This window comes from Rhinoraja longicauda, chromosome 8 (assembly GCF_053455715.1).
Source record: "Rhinoraja longicauda isolate Sanriku21f chromosome 8, sRhiLon1.1, whole genome shotgun sequence".
NCBI lineage: Eukaryota > Metazoa > Chordata > Chondrichthyes > Rajiformes > Arhynchobatidae > Rhinoraja > Rhinoraja longicauda.
This window is the reverse complement of record NC_135960.1, coordinates 5,130,480-5,151,304: the sequence shown is the minus strand read 5'-3', so window position 1 is coordinate 5,151,304 and position 20,825 is coordinate 5,130,480. Positions and strand designations below refer to the sequence as shown.

Sequence of the window (20,825 nt, the reverse complement as noted above, 5' to 3'; positions counted from 1 at the left end):
ACACGCGACAATAAACCAGACTGAAACTTTAGAGATACAGCGCAGAAACAGGCCCTTCGGCCCACCGGGTCCGCGCCGTCCAGCGATCCCCGAGTACTAACACTACCCTACGCACACTAGGGACAATTTTACATTCTGCACCAAGCCCGTTAACCTACAAAGCTGCACGTCTTTGGAGTGTGGGAGGAAACCGAGGGTCTCGGAGAAAACCCACGCAGGTCACGGGGAGAACGTACAAACTCCGTACAGACAGTGCCCATAGTCGGGATTGAACCCGGGTCTCTGACGTTGTAAGGGTGAGAGGGGGGAGAACAAAGGACAATGGAGCATCCGGCGTGGGGAACCGCTGTGTGGGGGGGGGGGGGGGGGGAGGGGGGGAGAACAAAAGGAAGAGCCAGAGTACTTTGTAACCTTGTCAGCGCTGTAGGTGGCCGCTATTTGTATACATTGCGTGTGCAAGCAAAGAATTTCACTGTGCCTCGTCACATGTGACAATAACGTATTCCATTCCATTCCATTCCATTCCATTCTCCAGCCTTCTCCCCATAACCCCTGACACCCGTACTAATCAAGAATCTATCTATCTCTGCCTCAGAAATATCCACTGACTTGGCCTCCACAGCCTTCTGTGGCAATGGATTCCACACATCCACCACCCTCTGACTGAAGAAATTCCTCCTCATCTCCTTCGTAAAGGAAAATCCTTGAATTCTGAGGCTGTGGCCTCTGGTCCTAGACTCCCCCATTGGTGGAAACATCCTCTCCACATCCACCCTGTCCAGGCCTTTCACCATTCGTCCTGTGCAAGCGCTCAGCAGTACCTACCATGTTGACAAAGGACGAGAGGAATACCAGTGAGATGGTGAAGACCCCGACAATGGTGCTGTTCATCTTGGACTTGACGATCTTCTTCGACAGGAGCTGGAGTGGGGCGGGGAAGACCTGGGGCAAAAGAGAGATCGGGAGCTCAGTCAACAGAGACGGATAGAAACATAGAAAATAGTTGCAGGAGGAGGCCATTCGGCCCTTCGAGCAAGCACCGCCATTCATTGTGATCATCCACAATCAGTAACCCGTGCCTGTCTTCTCCCCATATCCCCTGATTCCACTAGCCCCCAGAGCTCTATCTAACTCTGGCTGATCATTCTCAATCAGTGCCCCGTTCCTGCCTTCTCCCCATACCCCCTGACTCCGCTATCCTTAAGAGCTCTATCTAGCTCTCTCTTGAATGCATTCAGTAAATTGGCCTCCACTGCCTTCTGAGGCAGAGAATTCCACAGATTCACAACTCTCTGACTGAAAAAGTTTTTCCTCATCTCAGTTTAAAATGGCCTCCCCTTTATTCTCAGACTGTGGCCCCTGGTTCTGGACTCCCCCCAACATTGGGAACATTTTTCCTGCATCTAGCTTGTCCAGTCCTTTTGTAATTTTATACGTTTCTATAAGATCCCCGCTCATCATTCTAAATTCCAGGGTGAATGATTGCGTGCATTAAATACTATCACGGTGGCGTGGCGGTAGTTTAGTTTACAGAAACAGCACGGAAACAGGCCCTTCGGCCCACCGGGACCGCACCAACCAGCGATCCCCGCACATTAACACTACCCCGTGCACAATAGGGACAATTTAACATTCGTACCAAGCCAATTAACCTACAAACCTGCACGTCTTTGGAGTGTGGGCGGAAACCGAAGATCTTGGAGAAAACCCCCTCGCAGGTCACGGGGAGAACGTACAAACTCCGTGCAGACAAGCCCCCTTATTCAGGATGGAACGCCGGTCTCTGGCGCTGTGAGGCAGCAACTCTACCGCTGCGCCACCGTGCAGACCAGGGCTTGCTTGTTAACTTCTCCGGATTCCCATTCTAAATTCTTTTTTTGTTATAAACCAGCGGTGAATTGGGATTTTTGGGAGACGTGTACAAAAAACACCTGGAAAACACGTGTTGAATGTAACCTGAACTATCCTCCCATTTCTGGCAAACACAGCTGTTATATGCTGTTTCTTTTTTTAGACTCAGGTACCGATGATTCATGCTGCAGTCACTGTTTATGTAACCTTTATTACTAATTCAGAATGGAAGATCTGACCATGTGAAGAGTGGTACCCAGTGAGAAACTAAACATGACCCGAGTCAACATGCTTTTAATCCTGTGGGTTAATTCAGGACACCAGCTCTTTGATTAGCACCAAATCGTTATTTTGTTGATAGGCACAAAATGTGTAGGAAGGAACTGCAGATGCTGGTTTACCCCAAAGATCGACACAAAATGCTGGAGTCACTCAGTGGGACAGGCAGCAATCCTGAATAGAAGGAATGGGTAGACACAAAATACTGGAGTAACTCAGCGGGTCAGGCAGCATCTAGGGAGTGAAGGAATGGGTGACGTTTCGGGTCGAGACCCTTCTTCAGACTGGACAAGGGTCTCGACCCAAAACGTCACCCCATTCCTTCTCTCCCGAGACGCTGCCTGACCCGCTGAGTTACTCCAGCATTTTGTGTCTACCTTCGATTTAAACCAGCATCTGCAGTTATTTTTCCTACAGAGAAGGAATGGATGACGTTTCCAGTCGAGATCCTTCTTCAGACTGACCTGTTGAGTTGAACTGAATTGGAAGTTGGAAGCAATTTCCACCGGTCAGAGATACCGTGCGGAAAGAGGCCCTTCGGCCCACCGAGTCCACACCGATTAGCGATCACCCCATGCATTAGCACTATCCCACACATTAGGGACAATTCACCGTTTTTTTACCGAAGCCAATTAACCTACAAACCTGTACATCTTTGGTGTGTGGGAGGAAACCGGAGCACCCAGAGAAAACCCACGTGGTCATAGGGAGCCCCTGTTGTTGTTGTTGTTGTAACTGCTGCCTGAGGCAAAGAAAAGCCCTTGGGAGAAGAAAATCTTCACCCCTCACTTAAATGGGTGATTTCTTAACCAGGGACTGACTGTTGTAGCAGAGAAGCAAAATCACCCAAGGCCTTCCATTAACAGCACGGTGGCACAGCGGTAGAGTTGCTGCCTTACAGTGAATGCAGCGCTGGAGACCCGGGTTCAATCCCGACTACGGGTGCTGTCTGTACGGAGTTTGTACGTTCTCCCCGTGACCTGCGTGGGTTTTCTCCGAGATCTTGGGTTTCCTCCCACGCTCCAAAGACATACGGGTATGCAGGTAAATTGGCTTGGTAAATGTAAATATTGTCCCGAGTGTGTGTACAATAGTGTTAGTAAACGGAGATCGCTGGTCGGTGCGGACCCGGTGGGCCGAAGGGCCTGTTTCCGCGCTGTATCTCTAAACTAATCAGCATGCAGTGAAAACTGAAAACATCTTCTGATTGACATCGACACGAAATGCTGGAGTAACTCAGCGGGTCAGGCAGCATCTCTGGAGAGAAGGAATGGGCGACGTTTCGGGTTGAGACCCTTCCTCAGACTGAGAGTCGGGGGGAGAGGGAGACACAGAGATGTGGACGGGAAGGTGTGAAAACGAGAGATCAAAGGGGATGCGGCTCCAGGAAAATGTAGAATGCATTCAAGAGAGAGCTAGATAGAGCTCTTAAGGATAGCGGAGTCAGGGGGTATGAGGAGAAGGCAGGAACGGGTTACTGATTGAGAATGATCAGCCATGATCACATTGAATGGTGGTGCTGTCTCAAAGGGCCGAATGGCCTCCTCCTGCACCTATTGTCTATTGGATCATTGTTGGCTAGGGGGAGGTGACAACAGGGCATACAAAGATAAACTTTAATCAGAAGACCGTCAGACTGATCGGAGCACTAGGGTGGGGGAGGGATGGAGAGACAGGGTTACTTGAAGTTAGAGAAATCAATATTCATATTGAAGATAGACACAAAATGCTGGAGTAACTCAGCGGGTCAGGCAGCATCTCTGGAGAGAAGGAATGGGTGACGTTTCGGGTCGAGGCCCTTCTTCACATATTCCTGGGTTTAACCCAAACATCTTGTTAACTACTTAAAATCCACTCTGACTGATGTTAAATAAGGGATAGATATTGTCCGGGTCAATGGAACCTCCTTCAAACAACAGCTGTGGAATCCCCTGTTCCGCACATGCATCCTGGGAGCAGACTGGATTCCAACTTCCTGACTTAGTTATAGTCATTCCCCCACCCAGTACTGCCACTGGGATTACTTGTTCAGTCTAGTTTAGTTTAGTTTAGAGATACAGCGTGGAAAAGGGCCCTTCAGCCCACCGAGTCCGTGCCGACCAGCAATCCCCACACATTAACACTATCTTACACACACTGGGGACAATATTTACATTTACCCAGCCAATTAACCGACAAACCTGCACGTCTTTGGAGTGTGGGAGGAAACCCAAAGATCTCGGAGTAAACCCACGCAGGTCACGGGGAGAAAGTACAAACTCCGTACAGGCAGCGCCCGGAGTCGGGATCGAATCCGGGTCTCCGGCGCTGCATTCGCTGTAAGGCAGCAAGGCCGTGTCTCCATACTGAGGAGTTAAACAGGAACTTGCAATCTCTGGGCTCACAGCGCTGGAGACCTGGGTTCGACCCTGACTACGGGCGTTGTCTGTGTGGAGTTTGTACGTTCTCCCCGTGACATTTCCGTGCGTTTTCTCTTCATTTCCTCGTCTTCTTCCCAAAGGAACTTTGCTCCTTTAATTCTGAGGCTATGACCTCTGATCCTAGACTCTCCCACTGGTGAAAACATCCTCTCCCTGGGTTGCCTCCCATGCTCCAAGACCTACAGTTTGTAGGCTAATTAGCATGGTGTAAAAATGTAAAAGTGTCCCCAGTGTGTGTCGGGTAGTGTTAATGTGCTGGGGAAATTCTTGTCAGGGAGGACTTGGTGGGCCGAAAGGCCTGTTTCCGTTCTGTATCTCTAAACTAAACTAAACTCAGCGGGTCAGGCAGCATCTCTGGAGAACATGGAAAAGCAATTTTTTAGATTTAGATTTAGAGATACAGCGCGGAAACAGGCCCTTCGGCCCACCGAGTCCGCGCCGCCCAGCGATCCCCGCACATTAACACTATCCTACACACACTAGGGACAATTTTTACATTTACCCAGTCAATTAAGCTACATACCTGTACGTCTTTGGAGTGTGGGAGGAAACCGAAGATCTCGGAGAAAACCCACGCAGGTCACGGGAAGAACGCACAAACTCCGTACAGACGGCGCCCGTAGTCAGGATCGAACCTGAGTCTCTGGCGCTGCATTCGCCGTAAGGCAGCAACTCTACCGCTGCGCCACCGTGCCGCCCAATGTTTCGGGTCGGGACGCTTCATAGGTGATGTTTTGGGCCCCAACTCCAAACTCCGATGGAAGTTTGGGGGGGATAACTAAATGGGATTAGTGTCGGGTTAGGGTAGCTGAGTACACAAGGAACCTCAGATGTAAAACACAAAGTGCTAGAATTACTCAGTGGGTCAGGCAGCATCTGCGGAAGGACCGGACGGGTGACGTTTCGGGTCAATATCCTCGCTGCTGGACAAGCTAGATGCAGGAAAAATGTTCCCAATGTTGGGAGAGTCCAGAACCAGGGGCCACACAGTCTGGGAGTAAAGGGGATGCCATTTAAAACTGAGGTGAGAAAAAACTTTTTCACCCAGAGAGTTGTGAGTTTGTGGAATTCTCTGCCACAGAGGGCAGTGGAGGTCAGTTCACTGGATGAATTTAAAAGAGAGTTGGATAGAGCTCTAGGGGCTAGTGGAATCAAGGGATATGGGGAGAAGGCAGGCACGGGTTACAGATTGTGGATGATCAGCCATGATCACACTGAATTGGGGTGCTGGCTTTAAGGGCCAAATGGCCTCCTCCTGCACCTATTTTCTATGTTTCTATCCTTCTTCGGACTGAAGAAGGGTCTCGGCCTGAAACAACGACTTGTCTATCCCTTCCACATTGAGGGTAAGTTCGCGTGGGCAGCTTACAGCCCAGCGATATGAACAGTGATTTCTCTAACTTCAAGTAACCCTTGCGTCCCCTCTCTCTCCATCCCTCCCCCACACGAGTTCTCCGACTAGCGTCACTGTCCTCCTGATTCGTTTTACACTCTGTACGCCTCGTTCTCACCTTCCCCTAAGCCAACGATGAACCACTCTACATTTCCTTCATCATCGTCTGCATTGATCGGTCTTTTTCACACCTTACCCTTCCGTATCTCTAGTCTCCCCCTCCCCTGAATCTCAGTCAGTAGAAGGGTCTCGACCCGAAACGTCACCCATACCTTCTCTCCAGAGATGCTGCCTGACCCGCTGAGTTACTCCAGCATTTTGTGTCTACCTTTCGGGTAAGTGAGGGTGTGACTGCGCAGAGTCGGTGAAGGGCCGAAGGGCCTGTTTTCGCGCCATGTGACTCCAGGCTGGGAAATTAGCTTAGTTTGGATTAGTTATAAATACAGCACGGAGACAGGCCCTTCGGCCCACCGAGTTCGCACGGACCAGCCAATTAACATACAATTTATACCCAGCCAATCAACCGACAAACCTGTACGTCATTGGAGTGTGGGAGGAAACCAACGATCTGGGAGAAAACCCACGCAGGTCACGGGGAGAACGTGCAAACTCCGCACGGCTGTAGCCGGGATTGAACCCGGGTCTCCGGCGCTGCGAGGCAGCGACTCTACCGCCGCGCCACCGCGGCCGCCTAAATCCACGACGCTTTTGAGTTGCTCACCTTGAAACAGCAGTAGATGGTGGACACGAGGAGCACGCCGGTCAGAATGACCAAGCAGGTCACGTAGAAGGCCAGCATCAATACCGAGCTGTTCAGGGGAGAGGGACAGAACACAAATGAGCCTCCCATACACAGACGAGCAGCACCCACACAGCACATAGAGAATCGCCACCTGCCTGGCCTGGCCTTACGGTACGGTGCGATAGAACTTTATTTATAAGAAGATAACTGCAGATGCTGGTACAAATCGAAGGTTTTTATTCACAAAATGCTGGAGTAACTCAGCAGGTCAGGCAGCATCTCGGGAGAGAAGGAATGGGTGACGTTTCGGGTCGAGACCCTTCTTCAGTCTGAAGAAGGGTCTCGACCCGAAACGTCACCCATTCCTTCTCTCTCGAGATGCTGCCTGACCTGCTGAGTTACTCCAGCATTTTGTGAATAAGAACTTTATTTATCCCAGGAAGGAAATTAATCTGCCAACTGTCATAAAAACACAAAATACATGAAAGATTCTTCTTCTTGCGTTTGCTGCTGCTTCTGCTGTCTCTGTTAGTTGTCGTTCGCCTGACTGAGGTCAGTTGACAGGGCCCACCACGGGGAGGTCGACAAGATGTGCAAAGATTGGGGGGGTGGAGGGGGAGGGAGTCAGTCTCAGTCTACCCCAAGACAGAAGGGGGAGGAGTTGCACAGTTTGATAGCCACAGGGAAGAAGGATCTCCTGTGGCGTTCTGTGCTGCATCTCGGTGGGACCAGTCTGTTGCTGAAGGTGTTCCACAGGTTGACCAGTGTGTCATGGAGGGGGTGAGCTGTATTGTCCAGGATGCTCCGCAGTCTGAGGAGCATCCTCCCCTCTTAGACCACACCTCCCCACGAATCCACCCTCATGATCACAGGGCCACTTTCTGGGCGGGTTACGGAGATAGTGGGCGGAGCTACCGACCGTCAACCGGCCGCCATGCCAGCCTGCCGACACCGCCCCAGGTCCCACACCTTCTCCCACCCCAGCCACTTCCAGGCTGTGCCTACTGCCGCCGACCCTTCCCTGCACTCCGGCGGGCTGGAATCCTGTTTAGTTTAGAGATACAGCGCGGAAACAGGCCCTTTCGGCCCACCAGGTCCGCGCTGACCAGCGATCCCCACACACTAACACTATCCTAGACCCACTAGGGACAATAAAAAAAAAAAAATTTACCAAGCCAATTAACCTACAAACCTGTACGTCTTTGGAGTGTGGGAGGAAACCGAAGATCTCGGAGAAAACCCACGCAGGTCACGGGGAGAACTCCGTACAAACTCCGTACAGACGGCACCCGTAGTCGGGATCAAACCTGGGTCTCCGAATTTTGCTGCACTCGCTGTAAGGCAGCAACTCTACCGCTGCGCCACCGTACCGCCCATGGTGGTTCTCGATTTCCCTACTCTGGGTAAAAGAGTCATAGTGCATTTTACCCTCGTGATCCTATACCTTTTCTTATGAGGCCCGGTTCATAATTTCATAAGCTATAGGAGCGGAATTCGCAGAATACTTGAACATTTCATATTCCTCCCAACTGTCGTTGCAAGGAGAATCATTGATGAAATTCTATCCTTGTTTCAAGGAACACACAACAGAACAGGAGCAGGCCCTCCCCCTGTACACCTACCCCACACGTTTATGAGACACAGGAGCAGATTTAGCAGCCCATCGAGTCTACTCCGCCATTCAATCATGGCTGACCTATAGAGTCTTAGAGTCATACAGTAAGAAAACAGGTCTTCGGCCCAACTTGCCCACATCGGCCAATGTGGCTTATCTACGCTAGTCCAACCTACCTGCGCTTGGTCCATATCCCTCCAAAACTGTCATATCCATGTTCCTGTCTAAATGTTCCTCAAACGTTGCGATAGTCCCAGCCTCAACTACCTCCTCCGGCAGCTCGTTCCATACACCCAACACCCTTTTGTGTGAAAAAAATTACCCCACCAATTCCTATTAAATATTTCACCTTAAACCTAGGATTAGAAGGATGAGAGGGGATCTTATCGAAACATATAAGATTATTAAGGGGTTGGACACGTTAGAGGCAGGAAACATGTTCCCAATGTTGGGGGAGTCCACAACCAGGGGCCACAGTTTAAGAATAAGGGGTAGGCCATTTAGAACAGAGATGAGGAAAAACTTTTTTTAGTCAGAGAGTTGTAAATCTGTGGAATTCTCTGCCTCAGAAGGCAGTGGAGGCCAGTTCTCTGAATGCATTCAAGAGAGAGCTAGATAGAGCTCTTAAGGCTAGCGGAGTCAGGGGGTATGGGGAGAAGGCAGGAACGGGGTACTGATTGAGAATGATCAGCCATGATCACATTGAATGGCGGTGCTGGCTCGAAGGGCCGAATGGCCTCCTCCTGCACCTGTTGTCTATTCTGTATTGTCTATTGTCTATGTCCTCTGGTTCTCGATTCCCCAACTCTGGGCAAGAGACTTTGTGCATCTACCCGATCTATTCCTCTCATGTTTTTGTACACAATCTTTCCCTCTCAACCCCATTCTCCTGCCTTCACCATGTAACCATTGATACCCTTACCAATCAAGAATCCACTGCCGTCTGTGGCAATGAATTCCACAGATTCACCACCATCAGGCTAACAAAATTCCTCCTCGTCTCCTTTCTAAAAGGCATTTCCTTTTATTCTGAGGCTGTGCCCTCTGGTCCAAGACTCTCCCACTAGTGGAAACATCCTCTCCACATCCACTCGGTGCAGGCATTTCACTATTCGTTAAGTTTCAAAGAGGTCCCCTCAGAACGAATGGGTCGACTGGGCTTGTATTCACTGGAATTTAGAAGGATGAGAGGGGATCTTATAGAAACATATACAATTTCTTAAGGGATTGGACAGGCAAGATGCAGGAAAAAATGTTCCCAATTTTGGGGGAGTCCAGAACCAGGGCTCACGGTTTAAGAATAAAGGGTAGGCCATTTAGGACTGAGATGAGAAAAGAGAGAGAAAGAGCTCTCTCTTTTCAGCCAGAGAGTTGTGAATCTGTGGGATTCTCTGCCACAGAAGGCAGTGGAGGCCAATTCATTGGATGTATTCAAGAGAGAATTGGATATGGCTCTTTGGGCTAATGGAATCAAGGGATGTGGGGAGAAAGCAAGAACGGGGTACTGATTTTGGATGATCAGCTGTGATCATATTGAATGGCGATGCTGGCTCGAAGGGCCGAATGGCCTACTCCTGCACCTGTTTTCTATGTTTCTATCCTTCTGAACGCCATCGAGTACCAAATGCTAAGCGAAGACTCACTCTGCACCATTCCTCCGGTTGTTGAGGCCGGGGGCTAGTGTGGGCAAACTACCGCCCCTCTCCCCTGAAGGCAAACAAGCAGGAATACTTACTGGGGCATGATGATGATCTGAATGGAGCAGATGAAGAGGAAAACCAAGCAGGAACAGGCCACGTAGGCACCAAATCGGTCATCCACCTCCTTGGAATACTGGGGGAAGAGGAGAGAGAAGGTTTATAGACTCGCAGTAACTCTTGGCACAAAACAATGTCCCGTATGCACACAGTGGCGCACAAGATGTTCGTACAATGACAATAAAGGCACATTATTATTATTATTATTATTATTATTATTATTATTATTATTATTATTATTATTGAATGATCGGCCATGATCACATTGAATGGCGGTGCTGGCTCAAAGGGCCGAATGGCCTCCTCCTGCACCTATTGTCTATTGTCTATTATTATTATTATTATTAATATTATTATTAAGATCTAGGAGCAGAATTAGGCCATTCGGCCCATCATGTCTACTTCGCCATTCAATCGTGGCTGATCTTTCAGTTTAGTTTAATGAATGAAAGACATGAAAAGAACACATCAAAGCCGGCAACGATGATCAAGGGAAGGTGGAGCCACACAAAGGCCCATTGTTGTGTTGTGGGGAAAGTGATGGGTGGGTGCAAACAATGAAATTAAACAGGACAGCAGTGAAATTAGTAGGACAACTAATACGGTGGCAACATGGTGCAGTGGTAGAATTGCTGCCTTACAGCGCCAGAGACCCGGGTTCGATCCTGACTACGAATGCTGTCTGTACGGAGATTGTACGTTCTCCCCGTGACCTGCGTGGGTTTTCTCCAGGTGCTCTGGTTTCCTCCCACACTCCAAAGACGTACCGGTTTGTAGGTTAATTGGCTTTGGTAAAAATTGGAAACTGTCCCTAGCGTGTGTAGGATAGTGTTGGTGTGCGGGGATCGCTGGTCGGCGCGGACTCGGTGGGCCGAAGGGCCTGCCTCCGCTCTGTATCTGGAAACTAAACTAAACTAAACTAAACCGCTCCAGTAAACTGTGCCTGCAGATTGACCGGACTTTGGAAATGGCGGCAAAACATGGAGGTGCCCGCTCCAGGTGGTGAATGTGTAGAGTTCATTGCCACAGATGGCTGTGGTGGCCAAGTCAATGGATATTTTTCAACATAGACAGATGTGATCTAGATTAGTACCGGTGTCAGGGGCTGTGGGGAGAAAGCAGGAGAATGGGGTTGAGAGGGAAAGATAGATCAGCCATGATTGAATGTCGGGGTAGACATGATGGGCCGAATGGATGAGAGGGGATCTTATAGAGACGTCTAAAATTAGGAAAGGACTGGACAAGCTAGATGCAGGAAAAATGTTCCCAATGTTGGGAGAGTCCAGAACCAGGGGCCACACAGCCTAAGAATAAAGGGGAGGCCATTTAAAACTGAGATGAGAAAAAACTTTTTCGCCCAGAGAGTTGTGAATTTGTGGAACTCTCTGCCACAGAGGGCAGTGGAGGCCAATTCACTGGATGAATTTAAAAGAGAGTTAGATAGAGCTCTAGGGGCTAGCGGAATCAAGGGATATGGGAAGAAGGCAGGAACGGGGTATGGATTGTGGATGATCAGCCATGATCACAATGAATGGCGGTGCTGGCTCGAAGGGGGGAATACCCTCCACCTGCACCTATTTCCTATGTTTCTATGAATGGCCTAATCCTGCTCCTTTAACTTATGAACTTATGTGCGCGGGAGTTTTCGTCGTCTGGCGCGGCTTCGAATCGCCCGCGGGATCTTCCATCGCCCGGCGCGGGCTTCGGAGTCGGGAGCCTCGATCGCCTCGACGCGCGGCACTTTTGACTGTCTGACCGCGGGTGAAGAAGCAGGAAGGAGATAAGTCTGAAGAAGGGTCTCGACCCGAAACGTCACCCATTCCTTCTCTCCCGAGATGCTGCCTGACCTGCTGAGTTACTCCAGCATTTTGTGAATAAAAGGAGATAAGACTTTCTTTTTACCTTCCATCACAGCGCGGAGGTGCCTGGAGGACAATCACTGTGATGGATGTTTGTGTTGAATGATGTGGTTGTGTGTTTTGTGCTCTTTTAGTGCTGTGACTGCATGCATGGCAACTAAGCATGGCCGGAGACTCAGGTTCGATCCTGACTACGGGCGCCGTCTGTACGGAGTTTGCACGTTCTCCCCGTGACCTGCGTGGGTTTTCTCCGAGATCTTCGGTTTCTTCCTACACTCCAAAGACGTGCAGGTTTGTAGGTTAATTGGCTGGGCAAATGTAAAAAATTGTCCCTAGTGGGTGTAGGATGGTGTTAGTGTGCGGGGATCGCTGGGCGGTGCAGACCCGGTGGGCCGAAGGGCCTGTTTCTGCGCTGTATCTCTAAATCTAAAATCTAAATTTCGTTCAAACTTTTGTTTTGAGTGACAAATAAAGTTATTAGACAATAGACAATAGACAATAGGTGCAGGAGTAGGCCATTCAGCCCTTCGAGCCAGCACCGCCATTCAATGCGATCATGGCTGATCACTCTCAATCAGTACCCCGTTCCTGCCTTCTCCCCATACCCCCTCACTCCGCTATCCTTAAGAGCTCTATCCAGCTCTCTCTTGAAAGCATCCAACGAACTGGCCTCCACTGCCATCTGAGGCAGAGAATTCCACACCTTCACCACTCTCTGACTGAAAAAGTTCTTCCTCATCTCCGTTCTAAATGGCCTACCCCTTATTCTTAAACTGTGGCCCCTTGTTCTGGACTCCCCCAACATTGGGAACATGTTTCCTGCCTCTAATGTGTCCAATCCCCTAATTATCTTATATGTTTCAATAAGATCCCCCCTCATCCTAAATTCCAGTGTATACAAGCCTAATTGCTCCAGCTTTTCAACATACGACAGTCCCGCCATTCCGGGAATTAACCCAGTGAACCTACGCTGCACGCCCTCAATAGCAAGAATATCCTTCCTCAAATTTGGAGACCAAAACTGCACACAGTACTGCAGGTGCAGTCTCACCAGGGCCCGGTACAACTGTAGAAGGACCTCGTTGCTCCTATACTCAACTCCTCTTGTTATGAAGGCCAACATTCCATTGGCTTTCTTCACTGCCTGCTGTACCTGCATGCTTCCTTTCAGTGACTGATGCACTAGGACACCCAGATCTCGTTGAACATCCCCTCTTCCTAACTTGACACCATTCAGATAATAATCTGCCTTTCTATTCTTACTTCCAAAGTGAATAACCTCACACTTATCTACATTAAACTGCATCTGCCATGTATCCGCCCACTCACACAACCTGTCCAAGTCACCCTGCAGCCTTATTGCATCTTCCTCACAATTCACACTACCCCCCAGCTTAGTATCATCTGCAAATTTGCTAATGGTACTTTTAATCCCTTCATCTAAGTCATTAATGTATATCGTAAATAGCTGGGGTCCCAGCACCGAACCTTGCGGTACCCCACTGGTCACTGCCTGCCTTTCCGAAAGGGACCCATTTATCCCCACTCTTTGCTTTCTGTCTGTCAACCAATTTTCTATCCATGTCAGTACCCTACCCCCAATACCATGTGCTCTAATTTTGCCCACTAATCTCCTATGTGGGACCTTGTCGAAGGCTTTCTGAAAGTCGAGGTACACCACATCCACTGACTCTCCCCTGTCAATTTTCCTAGTTACATCCTCAAAAAATTCCAGTAGATTTGTCAAGCATGATTTCCCCTTCGTAAATCCATGCTGACTCGGAATGATCCTGTTACTGCTATCCAAATGCTCAGCAATTTCGTCTTTTATAATTGACTCCAGCATCTTCCCCACCACTGATGTCAGACTAACTGGTCTATAATTACCCGTTTTCTCTCTCCCTCCTTTCTTAAAAAGTGGGATAACATTTGCTATCCTCCAATCCACAGGAACTGATCCTGAATCTATAGAACTTGTAAAATGATCTCCAATGCTTCCACTATTTCTAGAGCCACCTCCTTAAGTACCCTGGGATGCAGACCATCAGGCCCTGGGGATTTATCAGCCTTCAGTCCCATCAGTCTACCCAAAACCATTTCCTGCCTAATGTGGATTTCCTTCAGTTCCTCCATCTCCCAATAGAATTCCAATAGAATTCTATTCTATTCTATGTGCAAAAAGGGATTTTGCTGTGCGGTCGCGCAGGTGACAAATAAAACAGCGTTGGACTGACGGAGGGGAGAGGAGTACCGCAGCGCAGGAAGATCTCGGCCGCAGTCACGCGTTGGGTCGGGTCGGGTCGGGCCGAACGGGGGACACGGACACCCACCTTCTTTTCCAGCTCCGGTTTGCGGAAGGTCAACAGGAACTTGCGCACGTGCTCGGAGCGCAGGCGGTCGATGCTTCTGGCATCGATCGCTCGCCCCAGAAACTCGTCCACCTCCTCCTCCGGGTTCATGTTCTCTTGGATGTTTCTGCTAAAGGAGAGAACGAAAACAAAACGTCCACATCTGGCGTCGCAAGGTAGATAAGGCTACACCATGAAAGGCTTTTGGCACGTTGCCCTTCCTCGGTCAGATTACTGAGCACGTGCAAGAAGGAACTGCAGATGCTGGCTTAAACCGAAGATAAGACACAAAATGCTGGAGTAACTCAGCGGGACAGGCAGCATCTCTGGAGAGAAGGTATGGGTGACGTTTCGGGTGAAGACCCTTCTTTATTGAGCATAGAAGTTAACCTTTATGATCTTAACATCTGTAGTTGGAAAGTTACTGGAGATTATTCTGAGGGATAGGTTATACAGGCATTTAGACGGGCAAGGGCTGATTAGGGGCAGCCAGCATGGTTTTGTACGTGGAAGGCCGTGTCTTACAAATCTGAGTGTTTTGAAGACTTGACTAAAGAGGTGGATGAGGGCAGAGCTGTAGATGTTGTGAATATGGACGTCAGTAAAGCATTCCACAAGGTTCCTCATGGTAGGCTCCCCTGGAAGGTTAGATCACATGGGATCCAAGGAGAGATAGCTGAATGGATAGAAAATTGGCTTCATGGAAGGAAGCAGAGGGTGATGGTGGAAGGTTGCTTCTCGGACTGGAGCGCTGTGACTAGTGGTGTGCCTCAGGGTTCGGTGCTGGGCCCGTTACTATTTGTCATCTACATCAATGAATCGGATGAGAACGCACATGGCATGAATTGCAAGTTTGCTGATGATACAAAAGTGGGTGGTTTTGCAGATAGTGAAGACGCTTGTGAAAAATTGCAGCAGGATCTTGCTCAGTTGGCCAGGTGGGCTGAGGAATGGTTGATGGAATTTAACGAAGGTGTTGGAGGTAATGGAGATGGAGATGTTGCATTTTGGGAAGTCTAACATGGGTAGGACCTACACAGAGAATGGTAGGGGAGTGTTGTAGAGCAGAGGGATCTAGGAGTGCAGGTGCATGGTTCCTTGAAGGCGGCTTCGCAGGTAGAAAGGTTGTTAAAAAAAACTTTTGGCACATTGGCCTTCATCGGTCAGAGAATTGAGTATTGAGTATAGGTGGGAGGTCATGTTGCAGTTGTATAAGACGTTGGTGAGGCTGCATTTAGAGTATTGTGTTCAGTTCTGGGCACCATGTTACAGGAAAGATGTTGTCAAGTTGGAAAAGGTACAGAGAAGATTTACTAGGCAGTTGCCAGGACTAGAGGGTGTGAGCTATAGGGAGAGGTTGAGTAGGCTGGGTCTCGATTCCATGGAGTGCAGGAGGATGAGGGGTGATCTTATGGAGCTGCACAAAATCTTGAGAGGAATAGATCTGGTAGATGCACAGAGTCTCTTGCCCAGAGTAGGTGAATTGAGAACCAGAGAACACAGGTTTAAGGTGAAGGGGTAAAGCTTTAATAGGAATCTGAGGGGTAAAGTTTTCACAGAAAGGGCGGTGGGTGTATGGAACGAATTGCCAGAGGAGGTCGTTGAGGCTGGGCCTATTGCAATGTTTAAGAAACAATTAGACCGGTACATGGATATGACAGGTTTGGAGGGATTTGGACCAAATGCAGGCAGGTGGGACTAGTGTAGATGGGACATGTTGGTCGGTGACGGCAAGTTGGGCCAAAGGGCCTGTTTTTACACTGTATCACTCTATGACAATGATTCTAATTTGGAGGAACACCTGTGGATAGCTCAAGGATCAGGAAAGTATAGAGAACAGGACAAGAACAGGCCCTTCGGCCCGCAATTACCATGACAAACACCATGCCAAGACTAACTCTTAACTGCCTACACGTAATCCATATCCCTCCCTATCCGTATGCAGGCACCATCCTGCCCTCCCCAGAATTCAACGTTCATACCGTTGGGTTGTAAGCTATCCAAGTGAAATATGAGGTGCTGTTCCTCCAGTTTGCATGTAGCTTCACTTTAGCAATGGAGAAGGCCCAGGACAGAGAGGTCATAGTCACAGGAGCAGAATTTGGCCATTCGACCCATCGGATCTACTCCGCCATTCAATCGTGACTGATCTATCGTTCCCTCTCAACCCCAACCTCCTGCCTTCTCCCCATAACCCTTGACACTTATACTAATATGAATCTGTTAATCTCTGCCTTAAAAATACCCACTGACCTGGGCTCCACAACCATCTGTGGCAATGGATTCCATAGATTCACCACCCTCTGACTAAAGAAATGCCGTCTGGTCCTAGACGCTCCCACTAGTGGAAATAGTCTTTCCACATCCACTCTATCCAAGCCTTTCACTATTCGGTAAGTTTGAATGAGTTTTCAAAGTTCCTCATCCTTCCAAACAGGCCCAGCGCCGACAAAAACGAATCATATGCTAACCTAATTATTCCCGGGATTATTCTCGTAAACATCCTCTGGGCCCTCTCCAACGCCAGAATATAATGGTAATGCAGCGGTAGAGTTGCTGCCTTACAGCGCCAGAGACCCAGGTTTAATCCTGACCACGGGTGCTGTCTATATGGAGTTTGTATGTTCTCCCCGTGACCTGCGTGGGTTTTCTCCAGGTGCTCCGGATTCATCCCACACTCCAAAGACGTACAGGTTTGTCGGTTAATTGGCTTGGTATACTTGTAAATTGTCCCTAGTGTGTGTAGGACAGGTTAGTGTGCGGGGATCGCTGGTCGGCGCGGACACGGTTGTGACTAAAGCACAAATGACCTAAAAGCCTTGTGGAATCAAGTTTCGGACTTATTCACAAAGAGAATTAAGTTGCAAACTATTGGGGAAAGGCAGAGGTATGGGAATAAATCTTGCATCTCTTTCAGAGTCGACAAAGACAGGGGCTCAATGGCTTCCTTCTGCCGTAATATTACAGTGATATGACATTAGAAATAAACTGTATCTCCAAACTAAACTAAACTAAATCCTTCCTCAGATATGGGGCCCAAAACTGCTCACAGTAGTCCAAATGTGGTCTGACCAGTGCCTTAAAAAGCCTCAGTATTGCATTCCTGTTTTTGTAATGAAGATGGGCACAAATTGTTGGAGTAACTCAGCGGGACAGGCAGCATCTCTGGAGAGAAGGAATGGGTGACGTTTCGGGTCGAAGCCTGTTTTTATACTCTAGTTTAGTTTCGTTTTTTAGTTTCGTTTTGAGATAAAGCGCAGAAACAGGCCCTTTCAGCCCACCGGGCCCGCGCCGACCAGCGATCCCCGCACATTAACACTAACGAATACCCACTAGGAACAATTTTTACATTTGCCCAGCCAATTAACCTACAGACCTGTACGTCTTTGGAGCAGGCAGCATCTCTGGAGAGAAGGAGATTCTGAAGAAGGGTCTCGACCCAAAACGTCACCCATTCCTTCTCTCCACAGATGTTGCCTGACCCGCTGAGTTGCTCCAGCTTTTTGTGTCTATCTCTGGTTTAAACCAGCATCTGTAGTTCCTTCCTACTCAAGCAGATTACCTTCCCTGAACAGAACTGGTGAACCAGATGGGGCTTTAACAAACCGGTAATGCTATTACCGATTATAGCTTTCATATTTTAGATTTAATTCATTAACAATTTAAATCCCCCTTATATGACTTGAACTCATGTCACTGGGCAATTGACCCCATGGAACAATAGACAATAGACAATAGATAGTAGACAATAGGTGCAAGAATAGCCCATTCGGCCCTTCGAGCCAGCACCGCCATTCAATGTGATCATGGCTGATCATTCTCAATCAGTACCCCGTTCCTGCCTTCTCCCCATACCCCCTGACTCCGCTATCCTTAAGAGCTCTATCTAGCTCTCTCTTGAATGCATTCAGAGAATTGGCCTCCATTGCCTTCTGAGGCAGGGAATTCCACAGATTCACAACTGACTGAAAAAGTTTTTCCTCATCTCCGTTCTAAATGGCCTACCCCTTATTCTTAAACTGTGGCCCCTGGTTCTGGACTCCCCCAACATTGGGAACATGTTTCCTGCCTCTAACGCGTCGAACACCTTAACAATCTTATACGTTTCGATAAGGTCCCCTCTCATCCTTCTAAATTCCAGTGTATACAAGCCTAGTCGCTCCAGTCTTTCAACATAGGACAGTCCCGCCATTCCGGGAATTAACCTAGTAATCTATCTTTGAAATAAACCAGTATCTGCAGTTTCTTTTTATGACATTGGATTATGTGCAGGCAGGTCAGAGTGGGTCTTAGCATCGACTGCAAAGACATTGTGGGCCGAAGGGTCCCTTCTTGTGCTGTACTGTTCTATGTTCTATCATGCTTTTGAAAGAAAGGGCAGGGAAGATCTATGTAGGAAGGAATTGCAGATGCTGGATTATACCAAAGATAAGACTCAAGGAGAGGGGAGACCTAATAGAAGTCTATAAAATGATGCGAAGCATAGATAGAGAAGACAGTCAGACTTTTCTTCCTGCAAGGTGCAAATGTTAAAGTATAGAGTTGTACAAAATCATGAGACGAATAGATCGGGTAGTAGGGGAATCGAGAACCAGCGGGCTTAGGTTTAAGGTGAGTGGGGAAAGATTTAATAGGAACCTGGGGGGTAACATTTCCACACAAAGGGTGGTGGGTGTATGGAACGAGCTGCTGGAGGAGGTAGTTGAGGCGGATACAATCGCAACGTTTAAGAAACATTTAGACAGGTACATGGATAGGACAGGTTTCGAGGGATATGGGCCAAATGCAGGCAGGTGGGACTGGTGTAGATGGGACATGATGGCCGGTGTGGGCAAGTTGGGCCAAAGGGCCTGTTTCCACTCTTAGATTATGAAAAATAGGTGCAGGAGGAGGCCGTTTGGCCCTTCGAGCCAGGACCTCCATTCATTATGATCATGGCTGATCATCCACAATCAGTACCCCGTTCCTGCCTTCTACTCATATCCCTTGATTCCTCTAGCCCTAAGAGCTCTATCTAACTCTCTTTTGAATGCATCCAGTGAATTGACCTCCACTGCCTTCTGTGGCAGAGAATTCCACAAATTCACAACTCTCTGCGTGAAAAAGTTTTTTCTCACCTCAGTTTTAAATGGCCTCCCCTTTATTCTTAGACTATGGCCCCTGGTTCTGGACTCATTGGGGGCATTGAGAACATTTTTCCTGCATCTAGCTTGTCCAGTCCTTTTATAATTTTATACATTTCTAGAAGATCCCCTCTCATCCTTTCAAACTCCAGTGAATACAAGCCCAGTCTTTCCAATCTTCCCTCATATGACAGTCCCGCCATCTCGGGGATTAACCCTGTGAACCTTAGCTTTAAAGTGAGAGGGGCAAAATTTAAAGGAGATGGGTGGGGCAAGTGATGAGTGCCTGGACTGTGCTGCCAGGGGTGATGGTGGAGGCAGACACGAGAACAATGTTCACGAGGAATTTAGACAGAATCGTTAACGGAGCAGGGAATAGAGGGATGCAGTTTGTGTGCAGGCGGACGTGATTAGTTAACTAGCATCGTGTTCGGCACTAGGGTTGCCAACTATCTCACTCCCAAATACGGGACAAGGGCACCGCCCCGCGCCCCACGTGACCTCGCCCAGCCAGCGGCCACGTGCTCACACTCCACCATTGGCGGCCGCCCGGGCCGGGAGGTGGGTTGTCACGCAACCTCCGTTAGGCGGCGCCCGGGGCCTCCGTGTCTGAACCTACACTGTCCGGAAGGTAGACACAGATTTTAACCAGCATCTGCAGTTTTTTTTCCTACTACACTGTCCGGACCTACAGTGTCGGGGCCTACAGCGCTCCCCGGGCCTACAGCGCCCCCCCGGGCCTAATACGGGACAAATCAATCTAGCCCAAAATATGGGATGTCCCAGCTAATACAGGACAGTTGGCAACCCTATTTGACACAGACATTGTGGGCTAAAGGGCTTATTCCTGTGCTGCACTGTTCTGTTGGATTTTACCTGCTGCACTGGGCAGCAGGTGGCAGTCTTGGCCCTCTGTAACTTTTCAGCCTGAGTGAGGCCTGTGTGAGAAATCTCCACTTCATCCGAGAAGAGACACAAACTGCTGGAGTAACTCAGCGAGGACAGGCAGCAGCATCTCTGGAGAGAAGGAATGTTTTCACCGCAAGAGGCCCTGTCTTCTGCTGCTCAGTCTCTAACCTCTGGAATTCCCATTAATTAGTTCAGTTTGTGTGTGGGAAGGAAATACAGCTGTTGGTTTACACCAAACATAGGCACAAAATGGTGGAGTAACTCAGCGGGTCAGGCAGCATCTCTGGAGAAAAGGAATAGGTGACATTTCGGGTCGAGACCCTTCATCGGGCTGAGCTGCCTAATTAGTTTAGTTTGGAGACACAGCGTGGAAAAAGCCCCTTCGGCCCACCGAGTCCACGCTGACCAGCGATCACCCCGTACACTAGCACTGTCCGACACATTAGGGACCATTTCCGATTTTTACCAAAGCCAATTAACCTACAAACCTGTATGTCTTTGGAGTGTGGAAAGAAACCGGAGCACCCAG

General features: G+C 48.9%; 1 protein-coding gene across 1 annotated transcript in view; it reads right to left on the bottom strand.

Annotated features, from left to right (window-relative positions):
• adcy5 (adenylate cyclase 5) overlaps positions 1 to 20,825 on the bottom strand; it is a 283,781-nt gene that overhangs the window by 24,869 nt on the left and 238,087 nt on the right. The window contains exons 10-13 of the mRNA XM_078403292.1: positions 14,247 to 14,394; positions 10,036 to 10,133; positions 6,665 to 6,752; positions 826 to 942 (exon numbers count right to left, since the gene is read on the bottom strand). Coding sequence (XP_078259418.1) covers positions 826 to 942; positions 6,665 to 6,752; positions 10,036 to 10,133; positions 14,247 to 14,394 — 451 coding nt within the window. The remainder of the gene's footprint in view (positions 1 to 825; positions 943 to 6,664; positions 6,753 to 10,035; positions 10,134 to 14,246; positions 14,395 to 20,825) is intronic.